This window comes from Muscardinus avellanarius, assembly GCF_963383645.1.
Source record: "Muscardinus avellanarius genome assembly, chromosome: 16".
Lineage (NCBI taxonomy): Eukaryota > Metazoa > Chordata > Mammalia > Rodentia > Gliridae > Muscardinus > Muscardinus avellanarius.
The window spans coordinates 47534501-47552398 of NC_137802.1; the positions used below are offsets into that span (position 1 = coordinate 47534501).

Here is a 17898-nt window from a genome sequence, read left to right on the forward strand (position 1 = left end):
GAGTATAGCCTGGAGGTAGAAAAGCCCCTGGGCTTTTCCACCCCCAGTACCACAAAAAAAAAAAAAAAAAAAAAAAAGGTTAGGGCATACAGGCATGGGGGCACACACTTGTAATCCCAGTACTTGGGAGGCTGAGACAGGAGCATCGCAGGTTCATGGCCAGCCTCAGCTATTTATTGAGATCCTCCACAACTTAGTAAGATCCTGTTTCCAAATAAAGAATAAAAAATAGGGTTGGGGATATAGCTTGGAGGTAGATTGTCCTTAGGTTCAGTCCCCAGTACCACACACACAAAAAAAGTAAAAAGAAAAAGAAAAGAGGTTAGGGTAGAACGCACTGAAGCCAGCTGCAGATGCTGGACTCCACGGGGCAACAGTTCAGCTGAGTTTCATCTTCTAGACCTGGCCACCAGAAAAGTCTCCCTGCCACCGCAGAATTATGTCCTGGGATTCACCAGGAAAGAGAAGCTTTTCCAGTGGGTGTTGAGAAATGAAAAAAGGAAAAGTGGTGAAGAAGAGACTGCACGAACACATAACTACAGTGCTGTTACCGAAGGCACCCTGAAACCTCACTCATTGGGAACTTTACACTTAAAATGCATGCTCTGGACATAAACTGCCTAGCTTCCCATTCCTGTATTCAAAGCATGGATAAGTGCTATATAAAGACTACAAAGGGACTCTTAGTACTCTACCACTGTTACATCCTCAGCCCTTTTATCTTATTGGGTTTTTTTTTTCGTTTTGTTTTTTGTGGTACCGGGGTTCCTGGAAGCCCTTCTACCTCTGGGCTACACTCCCAGATCTATTTTAGAGTTTTTTTTTTGAAACAGGTCTCTTCAGTCAGTGGGTCTCTTAAGCCAGCACGGCTGGCTTCGAACCTGTGTGATCCTCCTATCTTAAAAAAAACGCTAGCCTTTTTTATTTTTAAGACAGGGTCTTGAGCTGGGCATGGTGGCACATATTTGTAATCCCCACGCTTGGGAGGTTGAGACAGAGGGATCACACAGGTTAGAAACCAGCCTCAGCTACTTAATGAGGCTCTCAGCAACTTAGTGAGACCCTGTTTCCAAATAAAATATAAAATGGGTCTGGAAGTATAGCCCAGAGGTAGAAAGCCCCTGGATTCCACCCCCAGTACTACTACACTACTACTACTACTACTACTACTACTACTACTACTAATAATAATAATAATAATAATAATAATAAAAACAGGGTCTTGTTAAGTTGTCCAGGCTGGCCTCAAACTTGTGATCCTCCTTCCTCAGCCTCCTGAGTATCTGGAACTACAGGGGTGCACCACCAAACCTGGCTAGTACTACTTGCTTTTTTTTGTACTGGGGGTCGAACCCAGGGGCATTCTACCTCTAGGTTACACCTTCAGCCCTTTTAATTATTTATTTGTACTGGGAGTGAACCTAGGGGCATTCTACCTCTATATCCCCAGCCCCCCCCACCTTTCTTTTGTTTTGAAACAGGGTCTTGATAGGTTGCTGAGAATCTCACTAACTATTGAGGCTTGTCCTCGAACCTCTGATCCTCCTGTCTCAGGCTTCCAAGTACTGGCCTTATAAGCACGTGCCACCACATCTGGCCTCCTTTTTCTTTTTTGATTTTAAAACAGGGGCTAAGTTGCTGAGGCTGTCCTCAAATCTTCAATCTTCAGGTTTCAGTCTCCCAGGGTGTGCCACCATGCCCCGTGTGCCAGCCTCCTCCTCAGCCATGTCCTTTCCCTGAGTGACTGTGCCCGCTGGTGTGGCTTCAAGATCTTCCACAGCCTGCCGCTGCTCAGGCTGTCCAACCCAGGCCTCTCCTGAGGGCGTCCACTCATGCTGGCCAGACGCTGAGCGTCCTGCTAGCTTCCCACCCTCGGCCTGTGGCTCCTCCACACCCTGAGGGGCCTGGCCTGGCCAACCTCCCTCAGGGCTGCGTGTTTTGACAAGCTCAGGCCTTCACTTTTCAGGTCTCCAGAGCCCTGGCTGCCTTCTTATTTGTGTGTGTGTGTGTGTGTGTGTGGTGCTGGGGATGGAACCCAGGGGCATTCTACTTCCGAGATACATCCTCAGCCCTATTTTTTTTTTATTTTGAAAATTTGAAACAGGGTCTCACTGAGTTGTAAAGGGCCTCACTAAGTAGCTGAGGCTGGCTGTGAACAGGCAATCCTCCTGCCCTTACCTTTTCCCCAGGCAAAATTTACTCAGAGCCCTTATGTAACAGGCTTATCATATCCTCAAAGGCCTTCTGGACCCCCTGAGTTAAGGTTAAATCCTTTAGTAACACTAGCCTCCCACCAAATAAACAACCATGGCGTGATGTAAGGAAGTATGATGCGCTCCCTGGGGCGGCCATGTGTCTTCACCAGGCCCAGCACCCAGCACAGGGAGAGGAAGGTGCCCTGCGGGGCTGGGGGATGAGTGTCTTTGGTTAAACCAACCTCTCTTCTGGTACTTCTCATCACAGTGAAACTAGAACGTCCTTGCATGGTAGCTCAAATGCTGACTGATGGCTCTACCTCAGTTAGAGATTTCTCTCCAGTCTACTCACCGCTCCCAGTCCCTGTGCCCATTATCTCAGCATTAACCTCCCTCAGCTAAGCTGAGGCACCACCAGAGCCTCTAGAGCCTCTAGGCCGGAGCTCCTGGCTTCAGCCTCCACTATCTGGCCCAGAGAATCTCGTGAAGGGCCACTCCCTTGATTAAGCTCCTCAATAGTTTCCACACCTCGGCACGATAAAGCTTAGAGGCCAGACAAAGCCTCTTCCCCACACCCTACTCCCTCTACCATTTTATCTCTGGCCCTTCCAACTCTCCCTGTGTACACCTGGAATTAAAACACCCAGTGCTCTCTCACTTGGTGCCTGAAGCATGCTCTCCTCCATTTGTCTGGCCATTAAAATGTCTTAAGATCTCAGAGCCGGGCGTGGTGGCACACACTTGTAATCCCAGCATTTGGGAGGCTGAGACCAGAGGATCACAGTTTGCAGACAGCCTCAGCTACTTAGTGAGGCCCTCTGGAACTTAGTCAGACCCAGTTTCAAAATAAAGAATAAAAAATAGGGCAGAGGGTGTAGCTCAGAGGTAGAATACCCCTGGGTTCCACCCCCAGATCCGCAAAAATTTTTTTTCTTATGATCTTGTGCGCGCGTGTGTGTATATGTGTGTGTGTGTGTGTGTGTGTGTGTGTGTTTGTGTGTTACTGGGGATTGAGGACAGGGACATTCCACCTCCAAGCTATATCCCCAGCCCTATTTAATTCTTTTATTTTTATTTATTTATTTTTTTTTGGTGGCACTGGGGTTCCTGGAAACCCTTCTACCTCTGGGTTACACTCCCAGATCTATTTTTTTTTTTGAAACAGGGTCTCTTAAGCCAGCGAGTTTAGCTTCGAACCAGCGCGATCCTCCTGTCTCCGCCTCCCAAGCAGGGGGATTACAAGCGTGCACCACCATGCCCAGTTTAATTCTTTTATTTTGAAACAGGGTCTCACTAAGTTGCAGAGGGCCTAAGTTGTTGAGGTACAAACCTGTGGTCTTTCAGTCTCAGCCTCCCAGTACTGGGATTATAAGTGCGCCCCACCACGCCCGGCAATTTAGATCTCTTATATAAGTCAAGGAAAGCCTTTCTGACCTCCCTACCCTACCTGAGGCAGGTGACCTTGCTGTCAGGGTGTGCCCCCAGCACTCTTCAGAGCACTGACCACAAAGGGGCAGGGAGTGCAACTCTGACCTAAGGGTCTTTCTGTGGCTGACTAGAGGCAGAGCCCTGACCATTAGGCTGATCTCTTCACTAAGAGCCGGTAGTTTTGGCTGGGCGTGGTGGCGCACGCTTGTAATCCCAGCATTTGGGAGGCTGAGACCTGAGGATCGCCATTCACGGACACCTCAGCTACTTAGTGAGGCCCTCTGCAACTCAGTGAGACCCTGTTTCAAAATAAAGAATAAAAAATAGGGCAGGGGGTATAGCTCGGAGGTAAAATACCCCTGGGTTTCATCCCCAGATCCGCAAAAAAAAAAAACTAAAACAAAAAAAAATACACGTGTTTGGTTTGTGGACAGCCTCAGCTACTATTTAGTGAGGCTCTTTGCAACTGAGACCGTTTCCAAATAAAGAATAAACAATAGGGCTGGGTGTACCAGTATTGGGAACAGCCTAGGAAGATTTGGGAAAGCTCTGATTATTATATTTCAAAAGAAGATGATTGATATTTCAAAAATAGTATCAAAATGGCGGCAGACATGGGTGAGGGGCAGGTCTGTGCAAGGACTTGATCTCTGTCTAAAACAGGCAGTTATTTCAGTGTAAATTAACCTAGCTCAAAATAATTACCAAGTCAATAGAGGAGAGCTAGGACTTCTGCTTTCTGAAGAGATCTACAGATGATCTAGAGAGGATAAAGCAGGGTTTGACCTGGCCCTTCAGGAAAGGAGCCACCTCACCACACTTGGTTGGGGGAGGTACCTTACAGGGTTAAGGGGAGGTACCTTACAGGGACATTCACTACGTCAGAATTATGTAAACAAGATGGAGGTCATGGGTATAAAAAGTCCGGTCCACGTGTAAGCCCTTTGGTGTACTCATTTGAGTCATCCCCTCATGCCATCTTGGCATGGGGCTGTATTTCTATTTTCTGTATTTCCATCTTTTTATAAACTTCTTTAAGTCTTCAGCAAGAGTTCGGGCTAATGTGTATTTATACTTAGCTCAGAACAAAAATCCGCGGTTTTTCTGTTTTTCCTGTTTGTGTGGTTGTGGTGGGGGAATTACTTCTCCCCTCACACACGAAACACATTTCAACCGCAACACTGGAGGGGTGGGCATAGCTCAGATGTAGAATGCCCCTGGGTTCCATCCCCAGTACCATCAAAATAAAACAAAACAAAAAAACCCCACCGTGTTTTGTTCCTCAGTGCTGGGGATCCAACCCGGGGCCTTGCTCCATCCACTCCAGCCTCGAATGCTAACGACTCTTGGAGGCACAGGGAATGAGAACAGAGCCCCACAGAAATACGACCACAGTAGGCCTCAGGAAGCTTTTCTTTACTCTGGAAAAGAACTTGGCTCAAACTCCACACCCAGACCTTGGGGGTATTCAGCATTCTTTGGCTCCTGGGCTTCCTTGGCCCTTTGCTATGATATTTCCCCAGGAGGAATTTCACTTGCGCAAACAGTTCTCCCGTTGGCTATTTTGGTCAGCTTGCCTGGGCCAGAAGCCAACTAAGCAGTTTCTAAGCCCATGCTTTCCCCACTGCCTAGCCTGGAAGAATTCAGGGCTGGTGGCAGAAAGGCAGCCGTGGCTGGGTTTAGAGAACAGAGCTGGGGCTCAAGGGAAGCTAACAAATGGGCTAAGAGAATCCGCCTGGACGGAGGGAGCAGCTCCCTGGTTGTGAAAGACTCCACACTGCGCTGAACGGATGAACATTTTGTGAGAAGCAAATCTCAAGCAATTACAATAGTGATCATAAAAAGCCCAGTAACAGGTGGATGAATTTCACTGACTTTCACTGAATAAAAATAACTCTGCACGGTGTCCTGCTAGTGTCACTGGCCAAAAGATGAGGATGAGTGAGTAGGGAACAGAGCTGTCTCACTTTACTGAGCCTCCAGTCTTCCTGGCCTGAGCTCTGGCCCCACGACCCAGCCCATGACCCTTATTGGGCATCCACAATTTTGGCAAGATGTTAAAATTTCCTTCATCAGCTAATATCTATTCTTTCCCTCCTTCTCTTCAAATAATACTCCTGCAAATTACCTACACAGACAGTTCTTTGTGCATGTAGGACTGGGGATTGAACCAGGGGCATTCTACCTCTGATCTACGCCCCAGGCCAAATTTATTTGGAAAAAGGGTCTCACTAAATTGCGGAGGCCTCACTAAGTTCTCGGGGCTGTCTTTAAACCTGGGATCCTCCTGTCTCAGCTTCCCAAGTACCGGGATTACAAGCATATGCCACTACGCCCACACCCTGCCACAGACAATTCTTTACTTTTTGGGGGTGGGGGGGGGTACTGGGGATAGAAGCCAGGAGCATTCTACCTCCAAGCTACACCCCAGCCCTATTTTTTGTTGTTTTGTTTTGTTTGGTGGTACTGGGGGTGGAACCCAGAGGCTTTCTACCTCCGGGTTATACTCCCAGACCTATTTTATATTTTATTTGGAAACAGGGTCTCACTAAATTGCTGAGAGCCTCACTAAGTAGCCGAGGCTGGCTTCGAACCTGAGCGATCCTCCTGTCTCAGCCTCCCAAGCGCGGGGATTACAAGCGTGCGCCACCACGCTCGCTCAGTAATTAGCCCTCACTGTTCTGTTGCTCTGACAAGTGGTTGCTTTTCCCCTTGAAACACCTTCCCTTGCCTTCCAGACATACTTGCCCAGTTGACCTCTTACCTCTTGGGCTACTTCTAAATCTTTGCTGGTTCATCTCCTCTTTTAACTTTTATTTTTTAATGGTCCTGGGAATTAAACCCCAGGGTGTTTTACCTCCGAACTACACAGCCTCATTTTATTTTTATTTTGGAACAGAGTCTCACCACTTGCTGAGGCTGTCCTTGAATCTTCAATCTTCCTATCTCAGCCTCCCAAGTACTGAGAATTACAGGCCTGTGCCACCATGCCTGGCTTTCTTCTCTTATACTTGGGCTCAGTCCCAAAACCTGTCTTTCTTCTGTCTATACCTATTTCCTGAGTACTTCATTCTCATCTGTGGCTTTAAAAACCAATAATATATAGATATTATATAATGATGACTCCCAAATTTCTACCTCCAGACTTGTATATCTAAAAGCATACTGACAGCCGGGCGTGGTGGCGCACACTTGTAATCCCAGCACTTGGGAGGCTGAGACAAGAGGATTGCACAGGTTGGAAGCCAGCCTCATCTACTTAGTGAGGCTCTCAGCAATTTAATGAGACCCTATTTCCAAATAAAGTATAAAATAGGTCTGGGAGTATAGCTCAGAGGTAGAAAAGCCCCTGGGTTCTACCCCTAGTACCACTAAATAAATAAATTAATTAATTAATGTAAATAAAAACATACATAATCACTTGGATGTATTAATAAGCATCTCAAATCTAACTAGCCTGCTGACTGGTGGTACAGGCCTATAATTCCAGTATTGGGAGGCTTAAATAGGAAGATTAGGTTCAAGGACAGTCTCAGCAATTTAGGGACACTCAGAAAACTAGCAAGACCCTATTTCAATACAGAACAATAAAAAGGGCTAAGGATAGCCGGGCGTGGTGACGCATACTTGTAATTCCAGCATTTGGGAGGCTGAGACTGGAGGAATGGGTTTGTGGCTAGCCTCAGCTACTTAGTTAGGCCCTTTGCAATTCAGTGAGATTCTGTCTCAAAGAATAAAAAATAGGGCTGAGGGTATAGCTCCGAAGTAGAATGCCCCTGGTTCCAACCCCAGTACTGGGAAAAAAAAAAAAAAAAAGACTAGGGGTATAACTCTGGGGTAGAATGCCCCTCAGTTTAATCCCCAGTACTACCAAAAAACAAACAAATCTCACTAGCCCCCTTCAAAATTCCCCAGCACAGCCTGGAGTTGTGGCAAGCGCATATAATCCCAGGATTTGGGAGGCTGAGACAGGAGAATCCCTGGTTTGCAGCCAGCAACAACTTAGATCCTGTTTCAAAATTTTAAAAAAGGGCTGGGGGTGTAGCTTAGAGGTAGAATGCCCTTGTGTTTAAAAAAAAAAGTTCCCCACTGCAGTGAATTCTAACTTCATCCTTCCAGTGCTCAAACCTGAAACCTTGGGCGTTATCTTTGACTTGTGCTTTTCCCACACCCCACATCTGACAGCAAAGGCTTTCAGCTCCATCTTCAAAGTATATTCCAAACATGGCTGCTTTTACCACTTCCTCTGTCATCACCCAGGTGCACATAACTGAGAAGGCCCTAGCTGGGCTGCTAACCCTGACCCTGCCATCAACACACTCATCTTAAACATCAGGCTCCTTTTCCGCTCAAAGGCCCCCAAATAGCTTCCCCTCTCCCAGTCCAGGAGCCAAAGTCCCCAGCATGACACACACGCCCCTGTGTGGCCTGGCTCCCAACACCTCCGACTTACCCCTGCACTGTGTGGGCCATGCTGCCCTCTGCCCCAGGACACACCTGGTGTGGTCCCTGCAGGGCCTTTTACTTGCGCTTATGTCTGCTGAGTCCACACCTTGCTCCCTCACTGACAACCTGGCCTGGTTCAGTCTCCTCTCCTTGCAGGGTTTCACTCAGATGTCCCCTGCTCTGAGACCTTCCCTACTCATTATGTAAACTGCCCCCTCCCACACACATTTTTTTCGATCCTCTTTGTATGTGGGGGGGGGAGGGGGGGTAATGGAGATGGAACCTCCAGGTTACATTCCCAGATCTATTTTATATTTTATTTGGAAACACGGTCTCACTAATTTGCCAAGAGCCTCACTAAAGCAGCTGAGGCTGGCTTCGAACTTGTGCAATCCTCCTGTCTTAGCCTCCGAATGGCCTGTTCTCTTTTTTTATCTTTAGCACTTCTCCCTTTTTTTTTTTTTCGGGTGTGGCAGGGGCATTCGACCTCTGAGCTACAGCCCCTGCCCTATTTTTTATTCTTTATTTTGAAACCGGGTCTCACTGAGTTGCAGAGGGCCTCACTAAGTAGCTGAGGCTGTCCGCAAACCGCGATCCTCTGGTCTCAGCCTCCCAAATGCTGGGATTACAAGCGTGCGCCACCACGCCCAGCTGCACTTCTCCCTTTCTAACAAATATCTCTCAGCTACTGTCTCCCACTAGGGACAGAAGCTTCCCAACAGCTCTTAATCACTAGTACCCCCAGTAGGTGCTTACTAAACATCTGTTGAATGAATTAATGTACAAATCCTGGAGGAATACAGAGGGGGAGAGCCTAAATGGAGGTTAAGAACCAAGAAGCCAGGCATGGCGGCGGAACACCTGCAATCCCAGTACTTGGGAGGCTGAGACAGGAGGATGTGAGGTTCAAAGCCAACCTTGGCAACTTAGCAAGACCCTGTTTCAAAATAAAAAATGAAAGGGGAGCCAGTTATGGTGGCACACATCTATAATTCCAGTATAGAGGAGGCTGAGGATCTCAGGTTTAAGGACAGCCTCCACAATTCAGCAGGGTCCTCAGAAACTAGTGAGACCCTGTTTCAAAATAAAAAATAAAACAGGACTAGGGATATAACTCAATGGTAGAATGCCCCTAGGCCCAATTCCCAATAATGCAAATAAGTAAATAAATAAATAAATACATGAAGCTGGGGGTGTAGCTTGGCGGTAGAATATCCCTGGGTTTGATCCCAATGCCCCTCCTCAAAAAAAAAAAAAAAAAAAAACAAATAAAGATTTGCATATCCTGGTACTAGGTGGGGATCTGCTCATGAGAACACTCAGGCCTGCAGTCTCCTCACCAGGGCCAGGCCAAGCCAGTGCTGCTCCTAGACAAACGCTCCAATACTCACACCCCGCCACTGCGCAGCCAGCACTACATTTCAACACTGCTTTCAACTAACAGGTATGGGGGGAAAGTCAGTTAAGGCAGAGAGTACCTCAGTAATATGCATACCCTTTTTATTTCCACCCTGAACTCCTCTCCCCTGAAAAGGAGGCTGTCTCACTTGCTAGTGTGCATCCTGTCTGGGTCACGCCCCATCCTACTCGAAAGGACTCTGGAGAAATGGGGGACGCGAGGCAGTAAGGCATGGTCAACTCTTCACCCTGACTGAAGCAGTCCCAGAAAAAACAGTACAAAGTTTTTTTGGCCAGAGTACTGGGCCTCAGCAGTCCATATTAAAAAACTGGAGAAAAAAAAGAGAGCAAGACACACTTCTCTCCCTACAGAATCTCATTATGCACAAACACGCTTCCTCCGCTTTGGCAGGCGTTTTTGTGAGTCACCCCTGTGCTCACTTCACCTCCGGCTAGGCTCGGCTTCTGGAATGAGTAGTGACTTCATTTTCCCTGAGAAGAGAAGGCTGGCTTGTCGTCTACTTTTTAGTAGGGGAAATGTCTTGTCTGATCTGAGATCTCTAATTAGACATTGTTTGGGGGCAGAAATCTTTCACTTCCCATCACATGGCCCTGCTTGCTGTCTCTTTTTCCTTATTCACATGCTGTTGGAGGCCATTCTGTGACTCCACCAAGCCCCACAGGAGAGGGACGACTCCAGAGAAACGGCTCCAGAAAGACAACAACACGTGGAAGGGTGCAGGCCTGCAACCTCCGGGTTCACCATGGCTGGCATGGAAAGCCACCCAATAGCCTAAATCGCCACACAGCACACGCTGGCATCAACAACAATCGCCTGTGCTAAACCTCTGCATAGCGATACGGGAGCTTCTGGCTAGGTACAGCGGTGATTCTGATGTTGAAAACAAGTGCCGCTAAGGGAAGGAGATCCCCAAGGCAGGACTCCAATGGCTGAACCTGCACACATGCTTGTCCTGGGTGCCTCCCTGACATCTAACCTTGCTCAGAGATCTCGCTGGGCAGACTGAGAAGCAGTGAAACACAGCACTCCACCCACTCACATCCCCTGGCTCCCCAGCACGGCTCACCTCCCAGGAGCATGCCAGCCTGGGGCCCATTCCAATGAGAAGCAGTGTGGCCCCGCGCCAGTGACAACCTCATGCACCCAAAGAGAGCGCTTTGTAGAGTAAAGGCCTGGCTTCCCCAAAGCCAGCTGCTAATGCTGACTTTGAGCCTACTCTGGGACTCCTTTTATCCGCCCCCCCCCCTCCAACGGTACTAGGGACTGAAATCCAGGGGCATTCTATCTCCAAGCTACACCCCCCAGCCCTAATTTTTATTCTTTATTTTGAAACAGGGTCTCACTGAGTTCCAAAGGGTCTCACTAAGTAGCTGAGGCTGTCCTTGAACCACGATTCTCCTGTCTCAGCCTCCCAAGATTCTCCTGTCTCAGCCTCCCAAATGCTGGGATTACAAATTTACGGCACCACGCCCGACTCTGGGCTTTTTTTTTTTTTTTTTTTTTTTTTTTTTTTGCTGGTACTGGGGTTCCTGGAAGCCCTTCTAGCTCCGGGCTACACTCCCAGACCTATTTTATATTTTTTATTTGAAAACAGGATCTCTTAAGCTGGCGCGGCTTGCTTCGAACCTGCGCAATCCTCCAGTCTCTGCCTCCCAAATGCTGGGATTACAAACTTGCGCCACCACACCCGGCTCCAGGCTCTTTTTTTAAATGTCCCATAAAGTAGTGGAAAAATCAGTTTTTCATTTCAGAATCTGTGAACTGGAATAAATCCACCCTTGCCCCCTAGGAGCATCTCAAGAACAAGACCCATTTCTTCCCTATTTAGCTGACGGTGCCCTGGAGTGAATTCGCTTATCTCTCCACCCTGCTCCAACAGATTACTGATAGAAGACAGCCTCTGCCCTGAGGTCTTAAGAGAAAGCTTCCATCCAGTCCAAAAGATCTGCTGGTAACGAGAGAAAGAGTGTCTTGAAAGAGAGACTTTCAACTACATTTCAGAAACCTTAAGTTCTAAGTGCTGGTTCTTTGAAGGAAGAAATAAAGAGAAAGCGCTTTTTTCCTCCTCTCCCATACTGGTCTGAAGACACACAAGGAACTGCATGAGTATTCAAAACAAAAGCAGCTGGGCGTGGCAGGCATGCTTGTGACCCCAATACAGGGGAGACTGAGACAGGAAGAGTGTAGGATGGAGGCCAGCCTCAGCAACTTAGTGAGGCCCTCGGCAACTGAGACCCTGTTTCAAAATGGGGATCTCGCTCAGAGGTAGAATGCCCCGGGATCAACCCCTAGCACCAAAACAAAAAGCAAAGCAAAAACACGGAATGCATTCCTTAATAATGTTCACTTCTCAACTCCAAAGTTACTAGTTTGGCCTAAACGATACACAAAGTATTTCTGGTTTAAAACATGTTAAGAAGTTCACAGATCTGTTAAACTGACAAAAGGACACTCCAGACATCCCATCCCATAAACTCCTAAGAAAGTGTAAAGTAGATTTGACTCCAAGTTTGGAACCCAATAAACTCAAATACATTTCTACCACCACATCCCTAATTTTTGTTTGTTTTTTGCAGTACTGGGGATGGAACCAGGGGCCCTCTATCTCCAAACTACACCCCCAGCCCAATTTTTTTTATTCTTTAATTTGAAACGGAGTCCGAGTTGCAAAGGGCCTGAGTAGCTGAGGTTGTCCACTGTGATTCCCCCAATTTCAGCCTCCGGAATGCTGGGATTACAAACCTGCGCCACCACGCCCAGTCAATCCCTAAATCTTCTAGTGTTCCAGGCAACCTCGACAGCAAGCTTTTTGTTGTTGTTTTTTGGGGGGCAGAACTGGGGATTGAACCCAAGGGCATTCTACCTCTGAGCTTCAGCCCCAGCCTTTTTTTTTTTAATTCTTTTTTTTTTTTTACTTTACTTTTTTATTTATTTATTTTTTTTTTTTTGTGGTACTAGGGATGGAACCCAGGGGCTTTCTACCTCCGGGCTCTACTCCCAGACCTGTTTATATTTTATTTGGAAACAGGGTCTCACTGAGTTGCTGAGAACCTCACTAAGTAGCTGAGGCTAGCTTCGAACCTGTGCGATCCTCCTATCTCTCGGCCTCCCAAGTGTGGGGATTACAAGCGTGTGCCACCACGCCCGGCTTAATTCTTTATTTTTAAAACAGGGTCTCAGTAAATTGCAGAGGACATCACTAAGTAGCTGAGGCTGGCCGCAAACCTGGGTCCTCTTGTCTCAGCCTCCCAAGTGCTGAGATTACAAATGCGCCCCCCATGCCCGGCTACAGCAAGGTTTCTCTGTCTCTTTCATTGTGTGGCCACTATCCACTTGATCCCAAATGATTCCTCAAGTTTTCAGTGTTGGAAACAGGGCTTCTAGTTTTTCTGTATATAGAGAACAGAGAGGGTAAAGATAACTAGAAAAAAAAAAAAAGTCACATTTCTAAATCAGGTGTAGTAGTGTAATCCCAGTACTTGGGAGGCTGAGACAGGAGGATTGCAGGTTCGTGGCCAGCCTCAGCTACTTAGTGAGGCCCTCTGCAACTTAGTGAGACCCTGTTTCAAAATAAAGAATAAAACATCGGGCTGGGGGTGTAGCTCAGAGGTAAAATGCCCCTGGGTTCCATCCCCAGTATTGCAAAAAAAAAAAAAAAAAAGAACATTTCACATTTTTAACATTGAAATGGGAGTGGGCAAGGTCTAGAAGATTGCTGAACCTAAGCCAAAATGAGGGTACTGTGGCTGATAAGCTTAAAATGTCATCATAAGGGCTCTGGTTGGGCAATACTTGCCTAAAGTAAGCTTGGGAATTGCCACATACCTATAACAAAGGACGGTTCATTGCTTGGTTAAGGGACCCTGTAACTTTTTTTTTTTTTTTTTTGGTGGTACTGGGGGTAGAACCCAGGGGTTTTTCTATCTCCGGGCTATACTCCCAGACTTATTTTATACTTTATTTGTTTTTTGTGTGTGGTACTGGAGATGGAACTCAGGGACTTTCTACCTCCGGGCCACACTCCCAGATCTATTTCATATTTTATTTAGAAACAGGGTCTCACTAAGTTGCTGAGAGCCTCACTAAGTAGCTGAGGCTGGCTTCAAACCTGTGCGATCCTCCTGTCTCAGCCTCCCAAGTGCAGGGATTACAAGCTTGTGCCACTACACCCAGCAGGGACCCTGTAACTTCTGCAAAAAGCTGCTACTGACTACCATAAGAACTAGGAAGCTGGGTGTGGTGATGCACACTTGTAATCCCAGTACTTGGGAGGCTGAGACAGGAGGATCTGGGTTTTATGGCTAGCCTCAGATATCCTGTGAGGCCATCTGCACTTTAGTGAGACTGTTTCAAAATAAAGAATAAAAGAATAATAAATCAGGCTGGGGTGTAGCTCAGAGGTAGAATGTCCCTGGGTTCAATCCCCAACACCACACACAGACACACACAAAAAAAACTAGAAGATCAAGCCGGGGTGGTGGCGTACACTTGTAATCCCTGTGCTTGGGAGGCTGAGACAGGAGGATCACATAGGTTCGAAGCCAGCCTCAGCTACTTAGTGAGGCTCTCAGCAACTTAGTGAGACCCTGTTTCCAAGTAAAGTATAAAATAGGTCTGGGAGTATAGCCTGGAGATAGAAAGCCTCTGGGTTCCACCAAAAAAAAAAAAAAAAAAAGAGAAGATCAAAGGCCAAGATGGTCATGATACTGAATAAAGTACCCTACCTGCTGGAATACCATGAGGTTCCTTTACCCAGACATTTGCCAAAATCTTCTCATAGCTCTCTCCTTTTAGAGAGGCCTTCAGAGGCACAAACTTTAATAGAATCTAAGAGAAAAACTGGCCAATCTACGTGTTGTCTGCAGAAACACCAAGATCTTCCTCCTGAAGCCAGTTCTCCCTGCTGAGCAGTAAGGGGAGTATCCAATTATTAACAAACTGTACATGACTTTCCCTACCAGAGCCTGTGTCTTTAGCAGCCTAGATCAGGAGGCTCATAATTATGCTAGACCAGCTTTCTCTTCTTTGCTATGGATGCATCTAACTAGAGGCTAAGCCTCTGTGCAACCAAGTGGAAGAATTAGAATTAGAAAACGTACCAATGGCCCTAGTCAAGGAGAGTCCATTTTCAACAGGTATTAACACCTGTTAGAAACCACTGGAATACATATCACTAGTCCAATTAACAGCTTTTGTCCCCTTCATCATTAACAAGAATTTAAAACAAAGCAAGATACTTTGGTTATATTCATTATGGCAGACAATGGATTTCTTTGTTAGTAATTGAAATTACCACTGTGTTCTGGGTTCCATGCCTCCCTTTATGGCCTCTTTGGGAGTTGGCCAACACTATACTTCCTAGCCCTGAAAATCTTATCCAAAATACCAACTCAACATTAAGTCCACCTCTGTGACACTAACTGCCTTCTAGGGCAAAGCATAAAAAAGTTTTAGACAGTGCATGCCTGTCACTGGCATTCTATCTGCAATGAAATTTGTATAAGATGGACCCAAGGGCCCATTCATTTTTCAGAGTACGCTACTCTTCCGTTCCTTTCTCCAGGGAGCAACAAGTGAGCAAGAAACCTCAGGAGAAAAAACTTCAGGAGAAAAGCCAGACTAAGTTCCTTTGGGTCAAATGAATAAACAATTAAACATGTTGGAAGCAAAACCAAGGAAGGCAGTGAGCACAGGTTCCTCAACTGCCCAGAGAAGAAGACACACTTTCTTTTGAACTAAAATTAGAAAGCCACTAGGAAGGATACATAAGCCAAGAAGGGCAGGAAACTAAGAGTCATTAAGTCAGCAATGGGGATGGATGTGGAGTGATGGGAGAGGGCATCTGTTTTTTTGTTTTTTGTTTTTTTCTCTTAAATCATCCCTCGAGATTGTTTGCACCGGGGTTTGGGTTTCCCGTGGTCTCCCCCATGAGATGTCAAGTAACTGTTGGGAGCTCTATCAACAAGTTCTCAAACTTCTCAGAATTCTAAGAGCTTGCAGAGATTTAGCTGGAGGCTCCAGGACTCAAGGGAAAACTTGTCTCCCCAGGATTGCCCTCGTGTCCCGACACCACCTCCCGACTGGCCAGCAGACGGGAGCTTTTGCCCCGGAGTGCCCAAGTCGTTAGCACGGCCTGGGCACCAAGCACTCCCTCGCCCCTCTCTGCTCTCCCGAGGGTCCTCTCGCGGGGGGAACCTAGACGCACAGTACGGAGGGACCTCCAGACACAGGGCGAGCCCCCAGGGGTGCTGCGGCCTCCTCGGAGCCGACCCAGGCGCTGTCCACGGGGCGGGCAGCGCCCAGGCCGACCCAAGCCCCGGCTGAGGGGGCGCCGGGCTCGCCCAGGTGCCCGCTCCTCACGCCAGCCCCCGGAAGCGCCGCCCTCCGCCCAGCGGGCTGCGAGGGGGCGGGGAGTCGAACGCCCCCTTCCGGGTGCCTCCGCCCGGCTGGCCAGCCGCGCTCCTCCTCCGGGCGGGAATCCTCCCTCCCCCGCCCCTCCCGGAGCCGGGCCCCGGCGCCAGGCCCAGCCCCAGGGGGGAACCGCCGGCCCCGGCTTCCCCTCCCCGCGGCCTCTGCCCGTCTTCCCGACCCTTGAGGGCCAGGAAGACCCCGCCGGCAGAGGCCAAGACCCACCGCTCATTACGACATCTTCCTCCCTGGCCTCCGCCGCCTCCGCCGCCACCGAGAGCCTGACACCGCCCGCCTAGCACCCGCCAATCCCGGAGCCCGCCACCGCCCGAGCGACGGCAGCCTCGACCAATAAGCGCCTGGCACATTGGGGACCGACAGCACTATTAACTAACCAGAGAGCGGCATCTAGAGCGACGTTGGTCTGGCCAATAGAGCTATAAAATGTCACTGATGGACGGTAGCAGATACCAACCGGAAACCTACAGAGTAATGAGCGACATGTTCATCAACCAATCGGCTAAAGGCAAAGTCCCGCCCACCAAGTGGTTGATGGACAGCAACAGGAAGCTGGATTGGGAGGGCCTTAGCTGAGGGTTATTTTGTATTGGTGGAGGTTGACCTTCCACCCACCTCTAACCCAGGAGATGAGTGATAGATCTGCCCTAAAGCCAATCAGAAGTCCTTAGGGTGAGGCGGAGAAATGCCCTATAAAAAGCGTATACTTTGGGCCTTACGTGTAGACTCGCCCAGGTGAGTTAAGAAGCATCCTCCTGCTCTTCAGCAGCAGTTGGTTACCACTCACCCCCTTGTCTGGTGAGTGGAAAGCCACCATCCTTGTATTTAGTTTTCTGACACCGTAATGGGAATTAAGGTAACGAGACACTTCTAAGATGGGATTTTCATTTTATCAGTTCAAGCCCCTCCTAATTTTCCCTAGTTCAGGGCTCCAGAGGAGTGCATTGGAATCATCTGAACTTTTTTTTTTTAATGGTGCTGAGGATTGAACCCAGGATCATTCTACCTCTGAGTTACATCCCAGATCCCCCACCCCATTTTTTTTTTTTGGGGGGGGACAGGATCTAACTTTCCGAGACCCTCACTGAGTTTCTGAGGCTGGCCTCGAACCTACGATCTTTCTATCTCAGCTTCCCATGTATTGGGATTACAGGCGTCATTTGAGCTCTTTCTAAAAGGAGATTTTCTAAGCCAGTTTCCCCTAATCAGATTTAGTACTTTGGGAGCATGCCTAAAATCTTGGGTGTGTGTGTGTGTGTGTGCGCGCTACTGGGGGATTGAACCCAGGAGCATGCTACCCGGAAGCTACACCCCTGAACTCTTTTTTTATTTTTATTTTGAAAGAGTCTTGCTAAGTTGATGAGAGTCTCACTACTTGCTGAGGCTGTCCTAGAACCTGCAATCGTCCTGTCTCAGCCTCCCATGTGCTGGGATTACAGGTGTGTGCCATGGTGCCTGGCTCGCAAATCTGCCTTTGAACAAGCACCTCGAGTGGGCAGAACTGCACTCTGGAGTTCGAGAACCCTTGGTTGGTTTCTGCCCCATTTCTTCTTGAACGAAGTGAAGGACTTGGCAAGCATCACCCAGGTGGGATTCTCTTCCGAGCTTCTGTGCACTCATTTGGGAAATCTGCCAGACACTAGTGAGAGGGAGTCCACTCGGGCACCAGACCAGCCCAGGTTCGAAAGCTACACGTGGCGCTTACGGTGAGACCTTAGGCAGGGCACCGAAACTCCAGAGCCTTGTGTCCTCATCTATAAAGCCAGGCTGATCACACCCACATCTCAGAGTAGTGGCTTTTTTTTTTTTAATCATAAACCACAATGAGATACATGTTTTGCATCTTGACCTAGTACACTTAAAGTGGTATGATAATGTATAACAAAGTTTTCAAAAACAATACTTACCCTCCTTATTAGTGATGCACTGACCACACACACACACACCACAAACAAGCAGGTCGAACCCCCAGAAACCTTTATT

General features: G+C 47.9%; 1 protein-coding gene across 1 annotated transcript in view; it reads right to left on the bottom strand.

The window, feature by feature from the left end:
- The window catches only part of SP2 (Sp2 transcription factor), a gene marked incomplete at its 3' end in the record, with an annotated part of 34292 nt that extends 18049 nt beyond the window's left edge, over window positions 1–16243 (bottom strand). The window contains exon 1 of the mRNA XM_080713412.1: window positions 16123–16243. Within this exon, the coding sequence (XP_080569538.1) occupies window positions 16123–16129 (7 nt within the window). The 5' untranslated portion in view covers window positions 16130–16243. The remainder of the gene's footprint in view (window positions 1–16122) is intronic.
- Between the last annotated feature and the right edge of the window lie 1655 nt (window positions 16244–17898).